This window comes from Pyxicephalus adspersus, chromosome 12 (genome assembly GCF_032062135.1).
Source record: "Pyxicephalus adspersus chromosome 12, UCB_Pads_2.0, whole genome shotgun sequence".
Classification (NCBI taxonomy): domain Eukaryota; kingdom Metazoa; phylum Chordata; class Amphibia; order Anura; family Pyxicephalidae; genus Pyxicephalus; species Pyxicephalus adspersus.
Genome location: NC_092869.1, coordinates 38,723,176 through 38,744,928, shown reverse-complemented (window position 1 = coordinate 38,744,928; position 21,753 = coordinate 38,723,176). Strand labels below are relative to the sequence as shown.

Genomic DNA, 21,753 nt, shown 5'->3' with positions numbered 1-21,753 from the left:
GTAATAGATTGTTCCCTTTTTAACCCCCTCCCACAATCATAGCACTTTCCTATTTCAATCCTGGGTGCAAGAAGCAACAAACAATGTCAGGGATCACAGGGTTATGTCTTTCTCCTTTAATGACTTCAGTAAAGGTAAATGGCCACTCAGACCCCAGCACTGCATCGAGGGAGAATGCAATATGGTTATTCCAAACACAGAAGTATGGTTCCAGGGAAACAGAATGGGGCAGGGGTCACTAAATGCCCTTTTTAGGGCACCAAGCAAGAGATATCTATTATTATTTAAAAGCACCATCATCTTCCATAGTGCTGTACATCAGAAAATACACACAATTGCACCAACGGTAAGAGATAATACCCGGTGAACAGTGACCCTTATAAATTGCAAACACAGGTGAACTAATAATGTCAGTGTTCCCCACAGCTCCTTTTAGCCTGGCGCACCACCCGGCACTTTTCAGTAACCACCTGGCTGTTTTTGGGTGCTCGCTGAGGAGTTGGGTCACCATACATGGGCTCTACAATTTATGAAAGCTCATTTATGAGAATACACTTTCACCAGTGAATCTGCGTCATCCAGTAAACCTGGAGTGGAGTCACTTGCTATTTGCTACCAAATGTTTTGAATCCTGGACCAGATCTATTCCAGATTTGTTGGATCGTCCAGCTTCACTGATGAAAGTGTATTCTCTCTCCCTTTTATAAATCAGGCCCAATATCTGGGTTAAACACTGAATGCTTTCCTCAAAGTAATAAGATTTGTAACATTGCCATAAGCCTGACTGATTGATGTGAAGTGCAGTTTTTAATGACAGATCTACTTTACAGAGATACCAACCACAATAAAAACATGTGAACCTGAAACAGGAAACTAAATGCAACTAGATATCTGTTTTTGTAATCCTTATTATTTGAGATCAGAGCGGATTAAGTGGCACTCCCACACTCCTTATCCTGTTCATTCATTTTGCCGATACTGTATGTCAACACTAAGGACAGGCTGCTGTTTACACGAGGCCTCAATTAATCAGATGCAGGGGAGTCCTTCATCCAATACACATGCCGCTCCGGTGATTTATCAGGTATTACCATGGCACCAAGTTGCTGTGCGGGACGAAGGCCAGTACATTAAAATGAAGTATAGTTTGCACAATGCTAAAAGTAAACAATGATCACTGACATCTAGGCCCTACAATAACCTATGTAGGCAGAGGCCGGGGAGCGGCATGGAAGAGGTGGGGATAATGATCACTACAGTACAACACCATTAACAATCAATTCCTGCTATATATAAAGGACCAGACATAGGAACAAAACAATGATACATAGAATGAAACAATATTTGATTTCTTTAAAGCTGAACTAGGCAAACAGCTAAAATACAAAATACTTTGGACTTGGTCAGTTTTGTGATCCAGACAGCCATATGGACATAGAGCAGCTTCCACTCTTCTGATAAAGGCTTTTTGGAGAATGTCTGTATGATTTTGGACTTGTACAGCCAAAGGGTCTTTGTAAAATCAGTTACTGATGTTGTATGAGAAGACCCGGCTCACAATCAGCACTCCAATTCATCCCAAAGGTGTTTAGTAGAGTTTAGGTTAAGGCTTTGTGACCACCGCTCAAGTTAGACACACACGCGTTATGTACACACGTGCAATATTATGTACACGTGCAATATGTACACACGTGCAATATTTGTCGTTTGAAAGGATCTTTCACGATCCTTTCCAACGACAAAAGACTGCATGATGCACATACAGCACCATTCTGCTCAATGCAATGTGTGTAACGACAAAACGCTCTCTCACCTTCACTTTTATTTCGATCATTCGTCATCCGTGCATTCGCCAGGACAGGCGTTTGGACAATTGATGTACACACGCAAGATTCTCGTCCCAAATCAGCCCTGAGCGGATTACCAGACGGTAACCATTGCAAATGTGTACTATCAACTCATCAAACCATGTCTATATGGTGCTGGCCTTGGGTAACCAACTCAATCATCAAGCTCAAAATTGCCTTTCAATGTAAAATTGGGCACAGATGTTGGATGAGAAATCTTGACTTGCAATGTGTTCTGATTCATCCCAAAGGTGTTCAGTAAGGTTGAGGTCAAAGCTTTCTGGAGGCCACCAAAGTTCCTCTACACCTAATCATTTTAAAGCTTGAACATTGTCCCCTTATCAAACCATCTAATTGGAATGATGGGGCCCCACTGCCACCTCAATTGTCTTCAAAGAAATCATATGGAGGTTCCCAAACATTATATACATTCATTTAATCTAAATGTATTTAGAAACTTTATATTGCTTCCTTCATAAATCAAAAAGTAGCCAGACAGCTCTGGGTCCCCTGGCTTCACAGCAGCCTGCATAATTTGGTATAGTTATAGTTATGCCCTTGCACACTAACCATCTTGTGCGTTGATGGGCCGTACCTGTACCTGGTGCGCAAGGACTGAAAATAGCATGGTTATTAGCAACTAATAAAAGGAACACAGGTAAACTAAGCCCCATGTTTTCCCAGTCACTCACCCTCGTGGATGTCGGTCTAGTTCATGAAGGACAGTGTGGTCACAATATTCAAACACCAAATGTAGTTTTCTTTTCCTTCTGAAGACTTCTAGGAGGTTGACAAGGTTTGGGTGTTTTAATTGCTGTAAAATAAAATAGATTTTTACTAACAAAGATACAGCATCGAAAAAAAAAAACTGTTGAAAATGTCAACAGTAAATTATAATTTATAGCCCATCTAAGGTTTTTGTACAGATATAAAATTCATCGTCCATGCCCAAACCGATCAAGCCATTTCCTTTGAATCCAGTGTGACCCTAGGGATATGGTATCAGGCATCATTCTTTGTGGTGACCAGTATGATGATCTTAAGAAAAAGGTGTACAAATTATTAGTAATCATAATAAGGGGGTTGAAGGAAAGTGAAGGCTGGAAACAGGGTGGGGTAGGATAATATCGGGATTTTGGATATAAAAGTCAACCTGAACCCTAAATTACAGTGATATTATGGGCAGACCATGATGGGTTGAAAAATCTTCCCTATAATCCCTGTCTGATAGGCTTAATTTTCTCAGCCTCTTCAATGGCATATTACATCCTCACTATGGAGAATTCTTCGGGGTAGGCGTGGCACCACCATTGGTCTTTAAATGGCAGCAGCAATTAGGTAGAACTAGCAATTTAGATGGAGACAGCTTAGTACTGGATTCCTACAGATATGCAACAATCCAAAAACCATTAAAGCCCATAATATGAGTTTTGGATAGAGTCTTGTCTAAAAGAAAATTAGAGGCTTGTCTTAATTAAACCTGTGCCTCGTGTACACTGGGGTTGACCATAAAGTGAAAAGTTCTTAGTTCATTTAATGAATTAGTTTTTGAATGGTAAAAAAATGTGTCTGTCTATGACAAGCCTATGTCTGGCCCAAGCTAATATTGCATATTCCATGAAACTAGATGAGACTCTTAGATATTATTAAAGGTGCATTTTATATGTGCAATTAGAAAAGCTTGTATTTTGGAGTTTTTGGTATGACTACCTCTTTTAGGTTAATTACTGCTTGCACTATCTGACCCCTCCATCATGACTTCCAGGGCACTTACTGAGGCTTTGGTCCCACAAGCATTCCTACTTAGTGCAAAGCAGTAGGAGGTTGATAATTCATAAGGAGCAAAATAAATGGTTTTTATATAAAAAGGTTGCAATATTCCATCCTGCACAACAAAAACCAAAAGTAGTAGGTTTTACAGAAATAGGTATTTGTTCTTTAAAGCCAACAACCACTCTTCTCAACAATAGTCCTGGCCCTAGGGATATCAGGAAAATGTGTTCATCGTGGCTGTCAAGTTGATTCCCAAAGAACAGAGCTGTACAATAGTCATTGGATCACCAACCAACTTAAATTTTTGTGATGGTCGTCTACACTCTGTGTATCTTTAACCTAATAACCCAGTGGTTGTCCACGGGATAGGTATTATTACCATGCTTTATGTTTTTCTTAGTGTTTTACCAACGTCCTACAGAAAGGAGGAAGCCCCACCGTCATGGTACAACATGTCACGTTTTCCATGTCACAGGGACAATATAAAGCATCACCTAATCCCATTAAGATCAAAACACAAACACAAGAAGTAAAGGGTCTGCTTTGCTGCTGCTCACAGGACACACAAACACAGTTCCTCTCCATCTCCTCCAGGTATTGTTGGTTACAGCCCAGCGTTCCCTAAATATTTGCTTTCCAGCAGCCCTGTACAGGGAGGATCAGAGGAGCTTAGCTACACAAACATGCTGGCAGATAGTGCTTGGCATTCTGGTGGATCAATAAACACAGGTTGTTACTATTTACTGTGCACAGGGAAAACACTGCACAAACAGGTCTCCACATGTTTAGCTAATACTGATAAAAGTTACTGGCCATTCCTGGTCGCCTTTTTTTTTGTTTTTTGGACAGGCGGGAAACAGAGAAAACTTTACAAGCCAACGAGAAACCCATAAAACTTCAGCTTACAGGAAATGCACATCCTGACAACCAAAGTTTTTTTTAAAGGGTCAGTGTACCCCAAACTCACATTCCAGTAATGGTGAATGCTGCAGACTTAACCGTTAAATGCTGGAGATTTTTTTAACTAATAATATTTTTTGAATATATGTTTAAATGGCCATTTTATATCTGATGCATTATAAATTTGGTGACAGCAGAGACTCTGTAAGAATAAATGGTCAGTTTTTTTATGTCACATGATATTTAGGCTGCTGTTTAATAAATCCAATTTTTTAATAAAAATATAGTGTACGCAAGCACTATTTTTTTGCAAAAGGATAGAGATAAGTAAATGGATACATGCTACAAGCCCCAAAAACGCACCAGCTACTGCAACAGTGACAAAATACATTACCGGAAATTGTCCATAGGTGACACATAGGGCCTGATTTATTAAAGCTCTCCAAAGCTGGAGAGAATACACTTCTCTCAAGCAAACCTGGAATGGATTCATTCAATGTCATTTGCTATTTGCTAGCAAATGCTTTGATTCCTGGACCAGATCCATCCCAGGTTTGTTGGATGACCCAGCTTCACTGGTGAAAGTGTATTCTCTCCAGACTTGGAGAGCTTTAATAAATCAGGGCCATAGCCTAACAGGTTACCAGTTTAGAGTGAACAACAAATGATAGTCTTGGAAGTATTGCTCATCGTTTCGGGAAGCCTATTGTCACCTTTGCTTGATCAGCATCTACACCGGCCAGCAAAGCCCAAGCCTTTATAGCTCTGAACCTTAAATTGCTCACAGCCGATCATTTCCAGGTCCATAATTTACAAGGAAGATCATCAAACCCTCAGCAGACGGTAAAAGTGGTTTGATGACTTAACAGATGCTCGGGTCAATTTAACCAACCAGCTGGCAGTTTTGACAGTGCTACCGTTCACACAAGGGATACAGCAACGACACGGGAAGAGTTAAAGTACATCTAAGTTTTTCTGAGTTTTGGTGAAGGTTCATAACCTTTGTCTGTCTCCTACTGCTGCCTGTGTGCCTATGAGGAAGATTCACACAATCTGCTTTTTCTGGCAACCACTGTCAATGGGACCAAGGCTCTAGTCTTGGAATTAGACAAGATGAATCTGCTGGAGAGGACACTGGTCAGCAAAGGGCATTTTGTGGCTGGCAGTTCCCTGACACACCAAAAGAATGGCTGAAGATTTCCACAACATATAGAACTTCACCAATTGTGGAGGATCTTTAAATGTCAGGATCACACCAGCTGGGGAAAGTGTGGAGGTGGATTAGATTTGAAAAGAAAATTGAAGATGGAGGAGAAAGATGGAGCAAACCTCACGTTACTACTTTAACTTTACATAGTTTATTTGAGCTAAGAACATTTTTGAAAAGGAAATTATTTTACTGGACACAGAAAAGTGTACATTTAGAGAAATAATAGATCATCTACTAAAACACAGAGTGTGCTCTAATGGAACAAATCAGGAGCAAAATGAAAATATATTAAATGTTCTTCTTCAGAATCACACACATCACATAAGAAAACCAGGAATGAAAATCCTCCTCAAGTGGGCAACTTGAACTTTCTAAAAAGCCTTCATATGAACAGTTATATTCTGATCTCTATTAGTCCTCCGAGGAAGCCGATTTAGGCGAAACGCGTCAGGACACGATATCCACTTCATTATTTATCTTTGCACCCACCTCAGTCAATTAGGACTCTATGCCAGGTCCCCAACCCCCCCTTTATAGCAGGTTGCTAAGGGGGTACTACTACTATTTGAATGTTTAATACACTGCTGGGTTTAAAATACCCTACTTTTCTTCATTCCTTATTTGTTACTATAAGTTCATAAGGGTATGCAGCCTTTCCAATGCTAGAGGAGGTGATTTGGTATATTTTACACTAAATCCATTTCATAGGGACCAAGGAAGATCCAACATTTGCTTTAATTTGTAATCAACAAAGGAATAAAGGCAAAAACTTTAATATGGCCCCTCTGTAACAACTAAAAGGGTATTTTGCAAACTTTATACATATCCTGTTGTATTTGTGACCTCATAACAAGGCAGGGATGTCACCTCCATGGAAATACAAACAGAAGTATAAAATACTATAATCTCTACGGAACCCAACTAAAATTTGATACCGTATTGGAAAGATTCTGCTCACCTGTCCTAGAGGCCAAGAAGTAAGGGCAAGTAATCAATTCAAAACTGCATTCATTTGCTTTTTTATATGCCTGGAGTTTTACTTTAATATAAAAATATGAAGAATATGAATGCACCGGCAGTGCTACATAGTTCACAGTGGCCATAAAGTAAAGTTAAGTAAGTACAGGGACACAGGTAGCAATTACAAAGATGAAATGATAATCTATGCTCTTTCCAAAACAAAAGAAAATGTGTTGGCTATCACTGGGCTAATTTCTAAACTCCTGTGTAATTTCTTAAAAATGTGAGGGTTAATCTTAAAATCCAAGGTTCAAAATCCACTGATAAGAGACAGAGTGTTTGTTTTAAATTATGCATCAAAATGTTGCTTTTTGACAGTCAATTGAATTAACAGTAAATGAAGTATTGTGGTGTTGTGTGCAGCCAGCATTGCCCTCAGTAACCAACTTCAAACTGACAACACGCTACAAAAAATTTGAACAGAAAGAAAAGAATAGTGTAATTTGTTGCAACACAAGCCATTTTTCTTTTGGACACTTTCAAGAGGCCCTGTGTATCCCTTGGCCATCACATTAACTTCCCATCAACACTTTGGCTAATCCTTATGTCAGCGCTGCCTTGTTGCTTTACAATTCAACTTGCAGCATTCGTAATAGAGATTTCATACCTGATGGCAGCCAATTCTGACACCAGTCTATAGACCGGTAATCATTCCTGACAAAGCCTATGAAAAGAAGATCACAGCCTGAATCCCTGCTGTGTTAATTAATGTTCCTGATACCTTCATTAGTAGCTGAGCAGCCAAATGCCTTCTAATCGGATTGTGGAGGACTCTTGAGGAATAGACCGCCTGTGTCTATGAACTGCCTTATTAATCCCTCAACTGCACGCTGGCCACAATCACCCGCAAAGGGAATTCTTAATCAGCGCTTACGTATATGTTATCCGTACCGCAGGGATGTGGTGGTGGCTGTGCAGACACATGTGGCCCTTCTCTCTATTTCTGAGAACATACAAGTAGCAGTAGTATGTCGCATATTACTTCATATTACTAAATTACAGCAAAACTTCAGCCGTATAAAAAGACAAATTACCTACAGAAGCAAATAAATAAGAGATCTGTTATAACAATGCATCCAAAAATATAACAGCCCCTAGATGGATATTTTATAAATGTTTTCCCCATCTCAGCAGCTGTTCAACAACCAATGGTCTATTGATGGAGGCAAAATGAACAAAATCTGAATCCCCCCAAAAAAAGATGTTTGCTATGCTCAAGACAGCAATTTTGTCAGCTAAAACACAGCAGTTTTCCCAAAATATCAGACGTCTTTATAGCTTTATAGCAAATATTTGCACATAAGGGGGAAAACATATTTTTTCAGATTGAATCCAAAAGAATACCAATCACAGAAATGCCCACGGACAGAAAAGGGTTCCATAGCGAATCCGTATGGGGCTCAGTGGCTCTTCATTAAAAACTTCATGAAAAGACAACCCCATTTTGGGGTATACAAACTTTGTAGCAAGCCAATAAATAAGTCAAAATTATAAATAGTCTATTAGCAACGGTGGAGTGTTGTATTGTGTTTGCCCTAAATTATACAGAAGGCATGAAGTTAGCTTCATTGGGTAAATAGAGTTAATAAGCATGAAAAATTGTGCTTAAGTTGGCCAATAAATGGTATTAATTACTTCAACTCCAACCTTTCATAAATTGGTAATTATCTAATAGTAGATCTTCTGCTGTTTGGATAAATGATTTTATGGTCATTCTGTACTGTGCTCCTTGTTTTATCCAGTAGCAATGGCATAATGCAGTGGCTGCACCAACCTTCCTCTTCCCTTTGTCATCTTATATCTATGGCTGTGGCTCCGGGGATCCCCCTGTTTAAGTACAGTTTGGAAATGAGAGCAGTCAGGCTGCACAAGCATTAGAATCCTTGTCATGTTTTGGGTTGGCGGCATCTCCTTGATTAATGAAATATTCACTCTTAACCTTTAGGTCTCAGATTAAATTTCCGCAGAAACGACATCCGCGTTTTGTACTTGTGCACAAGCATGAATGTCTTCCCTGAAGGATTGGAAGGTTCGAGGGGACAGACGTTTGCTTACAGCAACAAGCTAGTGCGTCAGCATGGAAAATGCTAAATATTGCAATGACAAGCAATACGAATCCCCCCAGGCATTCTGAACAGAGGAAAGACCTCTATTCCCATGGGGCACTGCATAAATAGTAAGGATGCCATGAATTATGTTTTCTGAAAATTGCTTTATTTCGGTGATCAATATGGCTGATGTACTCCAACTCCCCATCACTTGTCAATAAACTACATCTTTGATTCCATGGTTCTCTTTTAGACTATGATTCCCAGGTATCCCCAGCCAGTTTTCTCACCCCTAGCTTCCCAATCCTCCATTTATATTATTATTGTTTTATATATGTTTCTTACTGTGCACTTTTATTGGATGTACACTTGCTCTATTTTCATATTGTTCCTTCCTATGACTCTACTGTTGGAATTTACCTTTTGAAATGCAAATAAACATAGATTTACTCATAAATATAATTGGCTTTAATCATTTTTTTTAACTTCTAAGAAAAAGCAAGGCAACTGGTATTTTCAGAGGAAGGTTCAGCAATGTCCATATTTCTTTAGCACAAGAAAACACAAACCTTTTCCCCAACACTCAGACTTGCAAGCTGAAAATTGTGTTACTTACGCTAACCTGACCATGCCAAACCAGGGTTCCTTCAGAGTTTGCTAGGGGTTCCTTGAGCTTATCTTCACTGACCATCAGAAGGTGCCTGAAAAGCTCTGGGCCTAATGCAAAATGTCAAAGCCTTAACATAACACCAGTGATCTTCTCTGCTGTTGGTGATATTCAGATCACAATTATAAGGGGTTTGATTGCCTCTTACCCCTAATACATTCATATTTAGCAGGGGTTACCTGGGACCTGGGATTTCAAAAGTTTTTCTGTGTTAAAAAGATTAACAAAAGCTGAATTTAAGAGGCCCAAACCTGCAAAAGCACATTGATGTTGGCTTTCTGTCCTGGTTTGCATTGCATTCATTTCAATTCAAATAATTTGCAAGATCATTTTGATAGGGCAGCCTGCTTGCAGAAATCACCAAAGCAAAATACCCCTCTTGCATTTCTTTCAAGAAGTAAACAGTTAGAACCTTGTTAGGGTTTTACTGCTTCCTGTGTCCACATAAGGGAGAGCCAACCTGTCTATCTATTTTGGTGATAACTGGCCAAAACAAGAATAAAGGGTAAATCTCCCAAAAGGGACACTTATTCTGGTGTTTCTCATCCAAGAAAGGATATGCTTCATTGCAAGGATTTTCTAATACTGGTATGTCTAGACCAGCGGTCACCAAGCGGTAGAGTCCACAGAAAAATTACCTGGCCAGTGCGCCCCCCAGCAGGGTCCTTCTCCTGACTCCTCGGATCATGTCCCCAGTAGTCACATCCTTGCACTACTGTCCCCCAGGATGTTTAGCAAGCAGGTCTGAGCCTGCGATGGAAGAGTGAGTGGGTTCTGGCATCATCATGTCACTCTATGGGACGTTTCTTTCCCTTTAGGTGACACATGGCTTCCCGCGCATGTCCGGGATTTAAAACGATGAATTTAGTGGTCCGTAAGGTCCGAAAGATTGGCGGCCACTGGTCTAGTGGACAGGCAGTGAATATTCTTAATGGAACACAAATATATCAACAAAGCAAGGGTTCAACTATCCCCAATAAATAAAAAAAGCTGATAAAATGAAGATATTATATATATAAGAAATACAAAAGATGTATTTATAAAATTTTTCTTTTTATCCTTTATTTATAAATCTGTGCTGTTGTTTAAAAACACAATGCAATGAATTTAGAAATATTACAAGCTGCAGAACTATTTAGATAGAGGCAATACATATTAGAGAAGCTCTCTTTTACCTTAAGCATGCGGATCTCACGCAAAGCAATCTTCTTAATCACCGGGTCGTCCTCGGATTCCAAGAACTTCTTAATGGCCACAATCTGCCCGGTGTCTCTGTTTCTGCATTTAAAGACAACTCCATAGGAGCCTTCACCAATTTTTCCAATTTTCTCATACTTCTCCATGAGAACCTGGCAAATGTAATCAGATTCTTTCTGACTCGGTATTCGGTAGGTCTCCTATACTGTCGGTTTTTGGACAGCACCTGGAAGAATAAAGAATCCAGTTGGTGTACAACATATTGAATAACAGAGTGAAGATAAAGAGGGGCCTTGATATAACAACGTCATTTATGGTGCAGGAATGCTATTCACTGAAGAGGCGAGCCATTGTCCTACTGCATAAAGGTTGGGGAGGGGGAAATCCTTCATTCACTTTTACCAACCTACTACTGATAATAACTTCTATACCATCATATTGTCATATCATTAGCTTTCCCTAAAAGGGGCTCACAATCTAATGTCCCTACCATGGTCATATGTCAAAGCCAGTTAACCTAACTGCATGTTTTTGGAATGTGGGAGGAAACCCATGCAAACAAGGGGAGAACATACAAACTCCATGCAAATAGTGCCCTGGCCCAGATTTGAACCTGTGACCTAGTGCTGCAAAGGCCCGAGTATTAACCTCTGAGCCACTAAACTACTAATAATTCACTAAAACCTCTTCTTAAAAGCCAACGGCGATGCAAATGTTTCAGAACAGATGTAATGCAAAAGGTTTTTAAAATTTAATGACATACATGTTAGGTATAATTTTTACCTCCATGTGTTAAAGTTTATTCACATGTTAATGTATGTTGCGTTAAATAAACAGTCGCTGCCAATAAACAGTCATTCATATTAAAAGGAGTATTGTGGTGCACTGGGTGACATTTAAAATGAACGGCGCTGCATTATACCTCAATTAGCTTCATTGACTTGTACAACCCAATGGTCTATTTATTTCCCATATTTGTATTGCATCTATACATGGACACAATCAAGCTGGTTAGGTTTCTTGCAGTATTAGGTATACATTTCCAAGTGTGAAAGTAAATTTCACGTTGAATGTGCTTTTAGCTGATGTGATGGTACATGGAACATGCCTGAGCAATGTGTATTGCAATGCCACTTGTAGTTCCTGTTAGAACATGACACAGGGTTCCAATACAACAAAAAATATGGAGCAAAAAGGCTGAGCATAGTCATACTATAGCAAGGAAGTATCTTGGTGGCAGAAATAGCAGATAACACTTTAAGATGCCGATTTAATATTAAAAAGAGACTTTAGAAATGCTATTCAAATTGTAAAGTTGTTATGAGCTTTTAGCATTTGAATTGACTTTAAGGCTCGCCTTGCTTGTAAACTGTAAATGGGTTGCAAAGGCCATCCATGAATTTCATGGTTATTTTCACCGGGGCAGACCTTTAGTAGATACGGTTGGATCTCTTTCTCTTGAGTTATTGGCTCATTGTCAAAGTGTGAAGTTAAGGTGTAATTTAATGCTGCAGAACACACACAGGCCTTCAGAATGAAGCAAACTGCAGACCATCCGGCTCCAGAAAAGACATTAGATGCTCTATCGCTGGTGAACCGATACAGCCCGACTTTGTACCCAGAGCTTCCAGTTCCTCTCTCACTTTCTTTTTTTATTTTAATTTCTTTTGTATATTAATCTGTGTTTGAAACTATGCAGCCATCAGTCACGGTAAATGAAATATAAATGCAAAGTATTTCTGCGGTTTCACTGGTGAAACTAAACACCAGAAGTACGATGTCAGTGTACATACTCTTTGAAAATATGTCATTTGTTGATCTGGTCGGTGGATTAGATTTCAATACATGCTAGTGACTGCTAAATTAATGATAGTAGAAGAGAATTTTAAAATCAAAGTCAAACCTGTCAACGAAGGAGAAAACTTGTGTGTGAATAATGCCTGTCAAGAGGAAACCTGTTTATGGTTTTTGGTAACTTGAAATCCTCTGCACTGTCAGTGACACACACATAAAATGCTCACATTAAAGACACCAAAAACAAAGTATATGGTTTGGTCAAATGTGGACATTCCTTTAAAAGCAGCTTTTCTGCAATTTTTTAACATGGGGGAATCCCTAAAAATAAGTTCCAGATCATAAGGAACGTCTGTTATAATTATTATTATTATTATTATTATTATTATTATCCACAGCTCACATTTCCCTGGTACGTTAGCCAGTGAAAAATGTACAAACTGCTCAAGGAGCCCCTAGAAGCCTGTGGTGGAACCCCGTGTTTTAAAACACTGCTTTAAAGTATTGAGTTCAGTTATTTCCAGTGTAGGGTACAGGTAGAGCTACACTAAACAACAATTGTTGTTGCAATTGTTCCCCTCCCATAATTTTGGTGAAGACCCTTTTCTGTTCCTGCATGAATGAACCCGTGTACAAAGTCAGTTCCATGAAGACATGATTTCAAGAGTTTGGTGTAAAGGAACTTGAATGTTCCTGCACAAAGCCCTGACCTCAACCCCATTGGACACCTTAAGGAAGACTACCAGGTATTCTCATCGAACAATAGTACCCAACATCACAAATGCTCTTTTTGACTGAATGGGCAGCAAATCGCATAGACCTGGGTGGGCAAACTTTTTCACTCAGGGGCCAAAATCTGTTCTAAAATTTGGCAGAGGGGCTGGACCGATGGGAGAGTGGGCAGGGTTATGCCATCATGATGTCACTAAATGTGACGTCATGATGGCAAAACTCCGCCCACATTCCCATCGTAGATCTTGCGTAGAGAGTGGGCGGGTTGTTCTGCCCACTTCCCTGAGCCCGGGATTTGTACAAGATTTGTGCAAAAATCATACTAAGAATATGTAAAATTACTCTAAAACATATCACTACAACAGAATTTTGTTTTAGGCTAACACATAAAAATAAAATGCAGGGCAGCTTGATAAAATATCTCGTCTTGTAAGTCTTTATGCACAACACAGGTATTGATTCTTAGAGAAAACCTTTTATTCTCAGTACTATTGGGATCTCCAAAAAGGTTTAAGGCAGGTTGGATATCTCTGACTTAGTTGCAATTGTAGTGGTTCATAGCACTTAAGCACCATGTTTAGAATAATAGACCTGCATAGAAAGAATACAGCGCTATCAAGTCACAATGGTTGATTGGCTTTGTGCTCCTGCAAAATGATCATGATTGCAACCATTCTCCTAAAGTGCAGTAAAAGCTCCTGAGCAATTTTCTACACAGGTCCATGAAAAACGTAACTTTCTGTAAGTCGCAGCACCTCTATCTTTCCGCTCTCGGGTGTCACAACATGATGACATAACCCCAGAGGCTCAGATCTGCGATTGGATAGTGGTCCAGATAAACAACCCTGCCCACTTTCCCGAGCCTGGGATTTGTATAGGGGACATGGCTCTTGACGGTATGCCCCCCACCCCAGTGGGGTCCTTCTCCTCACCCCGCTTGGGGTGGCACTGGCCAGAGACCCAGACTACTGAGAGAGTTCAAGGGGCTGGATTTAAATGCCTAATGGGCCATATATGGCCCGCGGGCCGTAGTTTGCCTATGCCTGCCATAGACACACTCCAAAACTTTAATAAAAGCCTTCCTTGACGAATGGGGAACCTTCCTGGGCAAATGGAAGATCAGCTTTTCTACCAATCCGTTTCCCAAATACAAATGGCTTTTTAAAGATTTTGCTCCCAAAAAGAGGAAAAAAACCCACTTTCCTCAGCCCTGGCTTTTGAAGCTTCTATGTGGCACTGGTGATGCCGTTGTGCTTTCTGCCACTCCAGCCTTTTTCTCATGGAACTTGGAGCTCCAAGCTATTGCTGGAAGGCATGGTGACATAATTTTAAATTAGAATGTCCAGCAAGGTCTCAGGTCTGTAGTAAATGAAAAAGTTGTATACTCAGTGATGTCACTGATCTCTAGTAAACAGACAGGCCGAGTCTAATCCGTCTGTACTGAATGCAAAGGATTAGGTGCTGAATGGAACAGGACTGTACATACCAGTTTGTTTCATATAATTAAAAATAAAAATGTTATTTGAGTTTCATTTGGTGCATTCAAATTCCTAACACAAACAATGGGAAATGCTTTCAATTTGTTTTAAAACATTTTGGCATAAGTTCTGAAAACATGTAGCTAGAACATAACACCAACCATCCCATCATCTGAACTGTTACTTCTTCCATTGCGTTCATCATTGCATAGAGGAAATATATTCTATAACCCAGTAAAAGGCTCCAGTAAACGTGTGCTAGTAAAGAGTAAGGGTAATTATACTCACAGGCAATAACCCCTAACCCACAAGGGCTGGACTTGGCCATTGTGCCAGGACACTTGTTTGACAAACACACAGGGAATGCACTTGCCAAGAAACCAGCTATCAGTCAAGTCTTGCTGCAAATCTCTCAGTGGCTCTTGTCAACACCATCACATTATTCCAGCAGTCTCAGCAGGACAGCAAAGAGGGAAACTTGGCTGCTTAGCACAGGGGCCGGGCTCTGTCTCGGCTCACCAGTCTGGCAAGGTGAGGATATCCTGGAAACAAGATCAGACTAATAGTATCTGCCATGGGACTGTTCAAGTGAACCCATCATTAACAACTCAAGGCAGCAAAAAATCAGGCATTTCAATGCTACTGCTACTATCCAGGAAATATTGCCTGTAGGTTACAATTTTTAAAGCAAAGTGTGCTAATCCTTTTTGCCCCACTTGCCTGTCCTAAACTACCCCACCTTGATGAACACTTATTTTGATCATTTGGCGAGCCAACAGTTTACATCTTCCAATAAAGGGTTTAATGTGCTGGCTGCATTGATGCAAAAGCTTCCCATAGACTTTTATGCGCCGTGTTCTGGGAGTCTTTAGCCATGGAAGATGGGCTCATAGAAGTAAGTATGAATGAAAGGACAGTAGGGGCTTGATGAAACAAATGGTTCTGCAGCAGTTAAGAAAATGGTTTCATAGTGGTTCACTGACTAAAAAAAATCTATAACATAAAGACCCCTTCAATATAATTAAAGATGTTGCAGAATTCTGACGGCCAGAGGCCACTTGAATGAAATCAATGACCTTTTTAGGTGTCTGTAAAGATGGCATTTTGACTACTAATGTATAGGGCGGGGGAGGAGATTATTTCCACTGGCAACTAACACAAATAGCATTTTTCCCAGTTATTAATTATAGCATGTTTGCACCAACATCTTAAAATTATTTTAAGGGTTCCTCAGGGGTAAAAAGATTGGGAAAGGCTGTTCTAGTCACGCACATTATGTGTTGGTAGGGTTATCCTAGGCTCAGAGGGATGGGCTTCAATCTGGAAACACAATTAGCCTTTTAATAAATTAAGATATCAGAATCCTGCATCTGTTTCTGTAGAGATGGCATATATTGTTTCCTATAATCTTTATGACTTGAGGAGATGAGATGAGCAAGGTACTGAAGGTAGTTGTATCTGAGGACTCCTATCCTGTCAATGCAAATGTTTCCCCTTCTTGAGCTTTCCATGGACTTTTTAGTGGATAATTTTAGCTTTCACAAAGGGTGATGGAAGACTAAATGACCACTGCCAATGCTAGCTATTTTTGTTTTAATGGAGAGAACGTGGTGCCTCCTGTTTGTCCGGCGCTGTCTGCTCTCCATAAATCAGAACAGGGACTGATCCTGAAATTGTTATTGGAAGTGATCACAATCTTCTCCATTGACAGTTATTGAGCATCTGTGGGAAAACATTTCTAGCAGATCAGCAGGTATTTTGTGTACTTACAGGGTCTTTATATGGAAAAATGTGAATGTATTGTATATTTGTTTTGCCCTAACAAACATTTTGAAAATTCAAGCATCCCTTTCCATTTTCCATACCATCCTCATAGCTTTAAATCCATTATTTTGGCTAGTTTTAGATTTTTGATTGCTTGGAATTGTGGGAATTGTGTATGAGTTTGCAACAGGACACAGTGCTATGAGGCATGCAAGAGAATTTTAATGGTCATTGGAGAAACTCTATTAGGTTTTTTTATGCTTTCTATGTCCCTTTCCTCTAACTTTCACCCAGAGAGACCACTCTTTGTAACAGGAGGGAGGGATGCAGACTGCAAAATTTGACAACTATTGCAGTCTATGCAGAATAAAAAAAGAAAGGTTTGGATTGGAGCGCTATTTTAAACATAGGGTATTCTGACTGCTAAACTGAACTGTTTATAGAGAAACAATATTTTGTAACATATTGTTGGCTTTCTGTCCAGTAATCCCTATTTAAAACATAAACACGTTTGTTTTGTTCTTTTGCCTTCATTAGCGGATAAAACAGGCTCAAGCCTAATGGTCTATCAATGCAAAATATATCTGTATGAATATGAGGTCTTTTAAGGACAAGTCACTAGAATGATATGTAGCAGCTACAGAAATGCACTTATTAGCATTTTTATTACCAGGGATAATTTAACTGCAATCTACGAAAGGTCTTTTTTGCAGTGATTCCAGTGATTTGTAGCTCAGTCAGTGAGCGATTGACTTTTCACGCTACTTGAAGCCCCCTCACAATTGACATTCTCATTGGAATTCTCCGATGCAGCTGCTGATGGCACACCAGAGATGTATCGCTAAACGCTGTAGCCAATAAAGCTCTAACTTTGTTGTCAGATATAAATTGCAGTTAGAAAGCTTTTCTACAAAGTATCTGCTGGTACTTGTCCTTACAAATATCAAGTAGTTGTTGAATCTAATGAAATGTATTGGTTTATTGGTCACAGAGGAGTAAAGGGCTTGTTCACACTAGGGGTGTCTGGTTGTTGTTTTTTATATCACAGTGTGCATCACCTACACTTCTGTTCATTGAGTCTCAGACCCCATTTATTATATTGCATAAAACAACGCACAGAAGCAGAAATGAATTACAAAATGTCCTGCAACACAACACATTAGTGGGAACATCAGATATTGTACTCTATGGAGGATTTAAATAGCGCCAACATATTATACAGCAGTGTACAATTATTATTAATAACATTACACAGTATTTATATAGTGCCATCATATTACCCAGCACTGTACAAAGTCCATAGTCGTGTCACTAACTGTCCCTCAAAGTAGCTCACAATCTAAAGTCTCTACTATAGTCATATGTCATTAATGCAGTCTAAGGTTGATTTAGGGGGAAAGCAAACTAACCTATCCACATGTTTTTGGGGATGTGGGAGGAAACCCACGCAGACACGGGAGAACCTGCAAACTCCATGCAGAGAGTGTCCTGGCTGGGATTCAAACCTAGGACCTAGCGCTGCAAAGGCCGGAGTGCTAACCTCCGAGCCACCATGCAGTACAATAAATAGGGGTTGCAAATGACAGACAGATACAGACACAGGAAGGAGAGAGGACCCTGCCCCAAAGAGCTTACAATCTAGGAGGTGGGAGAAGTAACGCACAATAGGCGGGAAGGAAGGGTAGGAAAGTTTGAAAAAATTAGTTTTGAGTGCTCTTTGGAATGAGCAGAAAGTAGAAGCAAGCCAAATAGGCCAGGACGACCATTCTAGAGAGTCAGGGCAGCTCTAGAAAAGTCTTGTATCTTGTTATGAGTGAGGATGTAATTAGCAGGTCATTGGAGGAGCGAAGAGAGTGGCTGGGGGAGTATTTTTCTATCAGATCAGAAAGGTAAGTGAGACAAGAACTGATCTATCATACACTATGGGCTGTATTTATAAAACAGGCAATCATAGGATCCCTTGTGAGTATCTGCTAGATCTATGTGTTTTAATGGCAGTAGTTGATTCTTCTGATGTGTTAAAATGACCAAATTAAGGAAACTTGGACTGCCACAATTTTTTATATATTTTTCTTAAGCTTTCAGCTACTTGAAGAATGTATTCTCATCGGTGCATGGTAAAAGGCTTATTTTTTTGCAATGCACAGTACTATACAAACCGCAGTACTATTTTTTTTAAAACATTTTTTATTTAAAGATTTTCAAAACAGGAAAAACAACAGGGGAAAGAGCATAAAAACCAAATTTAAAAGAAAAAAGTGACAAGCATACAATACAAAACAAATTAGGGGGGGGGGGGTGACGGGGGGGACAAACCGCAGTACTATTTAATTTGAACAACAACCCAATGCTGTAGAGGCAAAGCACAACAACACACAGGCAGCTAGGATCATTTGTTTTTCTAGGTATTGAGGTGCTCTGCCAGCTCAATTATAACATTTAAAATAAATGGGCAAACCTTACATACACAAACATGTTGCATTTACATACTGTGATGGGCACTTAAGTTTGCACATAGGATAGTCTATGGAGTACCCCCCCCGATCCCTGAAGACAGGACTGGTAGGGCAAACAACAATTCCCCAAAGTCCCAGAATGTCAGGGGTGCAGGGAGCCCGAATGTGAGTTTGGGGGCCCCATTTAACCTACAACCATCTCTTACAGTCAAGGCTCTGATAAGTAGTTGCACAGGTGAGTGTGATTTCTGGAGCAGGTTTACTGTGATTCTGACATGGGAGGACAGACAACAAGCAGTTAAGAATCTCAATAGCAAAATTACTGAACCACACAGATCACAGAGGACAATATAAAAAATTCCATATACCGAGATTAAAGTGTATGTTATATTTATACAAACTGTATGTAAACAACTGAAAAACAAACATAAAACAACCCCTCAATGCAAATATTTGTATTTATGGAATGAACAAAAGGAGTAACATTCAGTTTATTGGAAATAAACAAAACAATTGGACCTGATTTAGAATCTCAGTATTTATATCCTATTTTCGTACAATGGTAACACTTGTGGGAGATTCCAGGTGTAACATAATATATATCTACCTGAAAACCCCCTAACATTGTTACAATTGTAGGAAACTTGGACCCAGGGACAAAATACAAAGAGCAAGCCAACATTGTACTGGTCAACAGTTTTTTTTTCCCAATTCATTCCACAAAAATAAATAAAAAAAAAATATTTATACACCCCCTAAAAAAACAGGAAACTTTACAAAGCTCCTTCTCTGTGTATAAATGTCAATATTATCAAAACAGTGCAAAAATGTATAGGAAATAATTGTCACTGCAGGAAAGATACAATACCTAATAATACAAAACAACAACTGTGCAGAACTTGTATATATATATATATATATATATATATATTCTCAGATATCAGTCTTAAAGGGGAAAAGCAATCTGTGTATTAGCAGATATAATTGTTAAATTATAGGGAAATAGCTCATTGTGTATTAGACATGGATATTAGTGTCACAGGGTAGAGCACTCTATGTATGAGACAGATTTCAGTCTTGTAGATTATAGCACTGTGTGTATTAGATACGGATATCAGTGTTATTGGTAATAACAATCTGTGTATTAGGTATAGGTATCAGTGATATGGAGAAAAGCAGCCAGTGTATTAGCCGACATCAGTGTTATAGGTAAAGGCATTCTGGTATTAGAAGATTTCGCTGCGCTCTGTATTAGATACAGAGTAACAAATCAAAATTAATCATTGATAAAAAGCATTCTGTGCATTATCAGATATCAGTATGTATAGGTAGGGGCACTCTGTGTATTGGATGCTGATAGTAGCACAGTGAACATTGTCAGACAAGAAAGTTATAGGTAATAACACTGTACACATAACAGATTTGTTATAGATATTAACACTCTGTATATTACATGCAGACATCAGTGTTTTAGATAAAAACACTCTGTGTATTAGATATATATCAATGTTAGAGATAACGCATTGAATATTAGAAGCAGATATCAGTGTTGTAGATATTAGCACTCTGTGTATTAGAAGTTTTCAGGGTTTTAGATAAAATACTCTGTGTATTAGATATATATCAATGTTATAGATAAACATACTGAATATTAGATGCAGATATCAGTGTTGTACATGTTAGCCTTCTGTATATGAGATGCTGTTATCAGTGACATAGATAATACCTGTGTATTAGACACATATATTAGTGTAATATATATCAGTGTTGTAGGTTTTTAGCACTCTGTGTATTAGAGGAAGATATCAGTGTTGTAGATAAAAACTATCTGTATTAGATATATATCAATGTTATAGATAACACATTTAATATGAGAAGCAGCTATCAGTTTTGTAGATATTAGCACTCTGTGTGTTAGAAGCAGGTATCAGTGTTGTAAATAAAATACTCTGTGCATTAAATATATATCAGTGTTATAGATAACATATTGAATATTAGATGCAGATATCAGTGATATAGTTAATAACACATTATGTATAAGAAGCAAGTATCAGTGTTGTAGATAAAATACTATATGAATTGGATATATATCGGAGTTGTAGATAACACTCTCTATATGTGTGCATTAGACACATAGATCAGAGTAATGGATATCGGTGTTGTAGATGTTAGCACCCTGTATATGAGATGCAGATATCAGTGATGATGATAATAATAATAACACTGTGTGCATTAGACACATAGATCAGAGTAATGGATATCAGTGTTGTAGATGTTAGCACTCTATATATGAGATGCAGATATTAGTGATAATAATAATAAGAGTAATGGATATCAGTGTTGTAGATGTTAGCACTCTATATATGAGATGCAGATATTAGTGATAATAATAATAACACTCTGTGCATTAGACACACAGATCAGAGTAATGGATATCAGTGTAGAATATATTAGCACTGTTATTGCACAGAGCAGAGCGCACACTAACTTGCTGGCCAGCACTGACCTGCACACAGGTTGGGTTGCACCGCTCGCTCTGCCGCCTCCGGGTCTCCCTTGAACTGAGTCTCCCGAGCTCAAAGCGCCTTGCTACCAGCCTGGCCGTTCCTATGGTAACGATGGACCCGCCTCCGACACCCTCGACCAATCAGCGGCCGCTTACTCTGTCCAGCCATTGTGGAGATGTCCTCAGGCTGGGCTCAGTCAGCGACAACCCAGGGCTGTGCTGTGTGTACAATGTCATTGTCACTCATTGTACAGTGTGTGTGTGTGTCATTGTCACTCATTGTACAGTGTGCGTGTGTGTGTGTGTGTCATTGTCACTCATTGTACAGTGTGTGTGTGTGTCATTGTCACTCATTGTACAG

At 39.2% G+C, this 21,753-nt stretch overlaps 1 protein-coding gene across 2 annotated transcripts in view; it reads right to left on the bottom strand.

The window, feature by feature from the left end:
• The window catches only part of CDKL1 (cyclin dependent kinase like 1), a 50,335-nt gene that overhangs the window by 20,237 nt on the left and 8,345 nt on the right, over positions 1–21,753 (bottom strand). The window contains exons 1-3 of one of the 2 annotated variants that reach the window (XM_072427800.1): positions 21,393–21,489; positions 10,641–10,888; positions 2,540–2,661 (exon numbers count right to left, since the gene is read on the bottom strand). In XM_072427800.1, the coding sequence (XP_072283901.1) occupies positions 2,540–2,661; positions 10,641–10,808 (290 nt within the window). In that variant the 5' untranslated portion in view covers positions 10,809–10,888; positions 21,393–21,489. Of the gene's footprint in view, positions 1–2,539; positions 2,662–10,640; positions 10,889–21,392; positions 21,490–21,753 lie in introns of those variants that run through there. The other variant, XM_072427801.1, reaches the window with a different exon arrangement.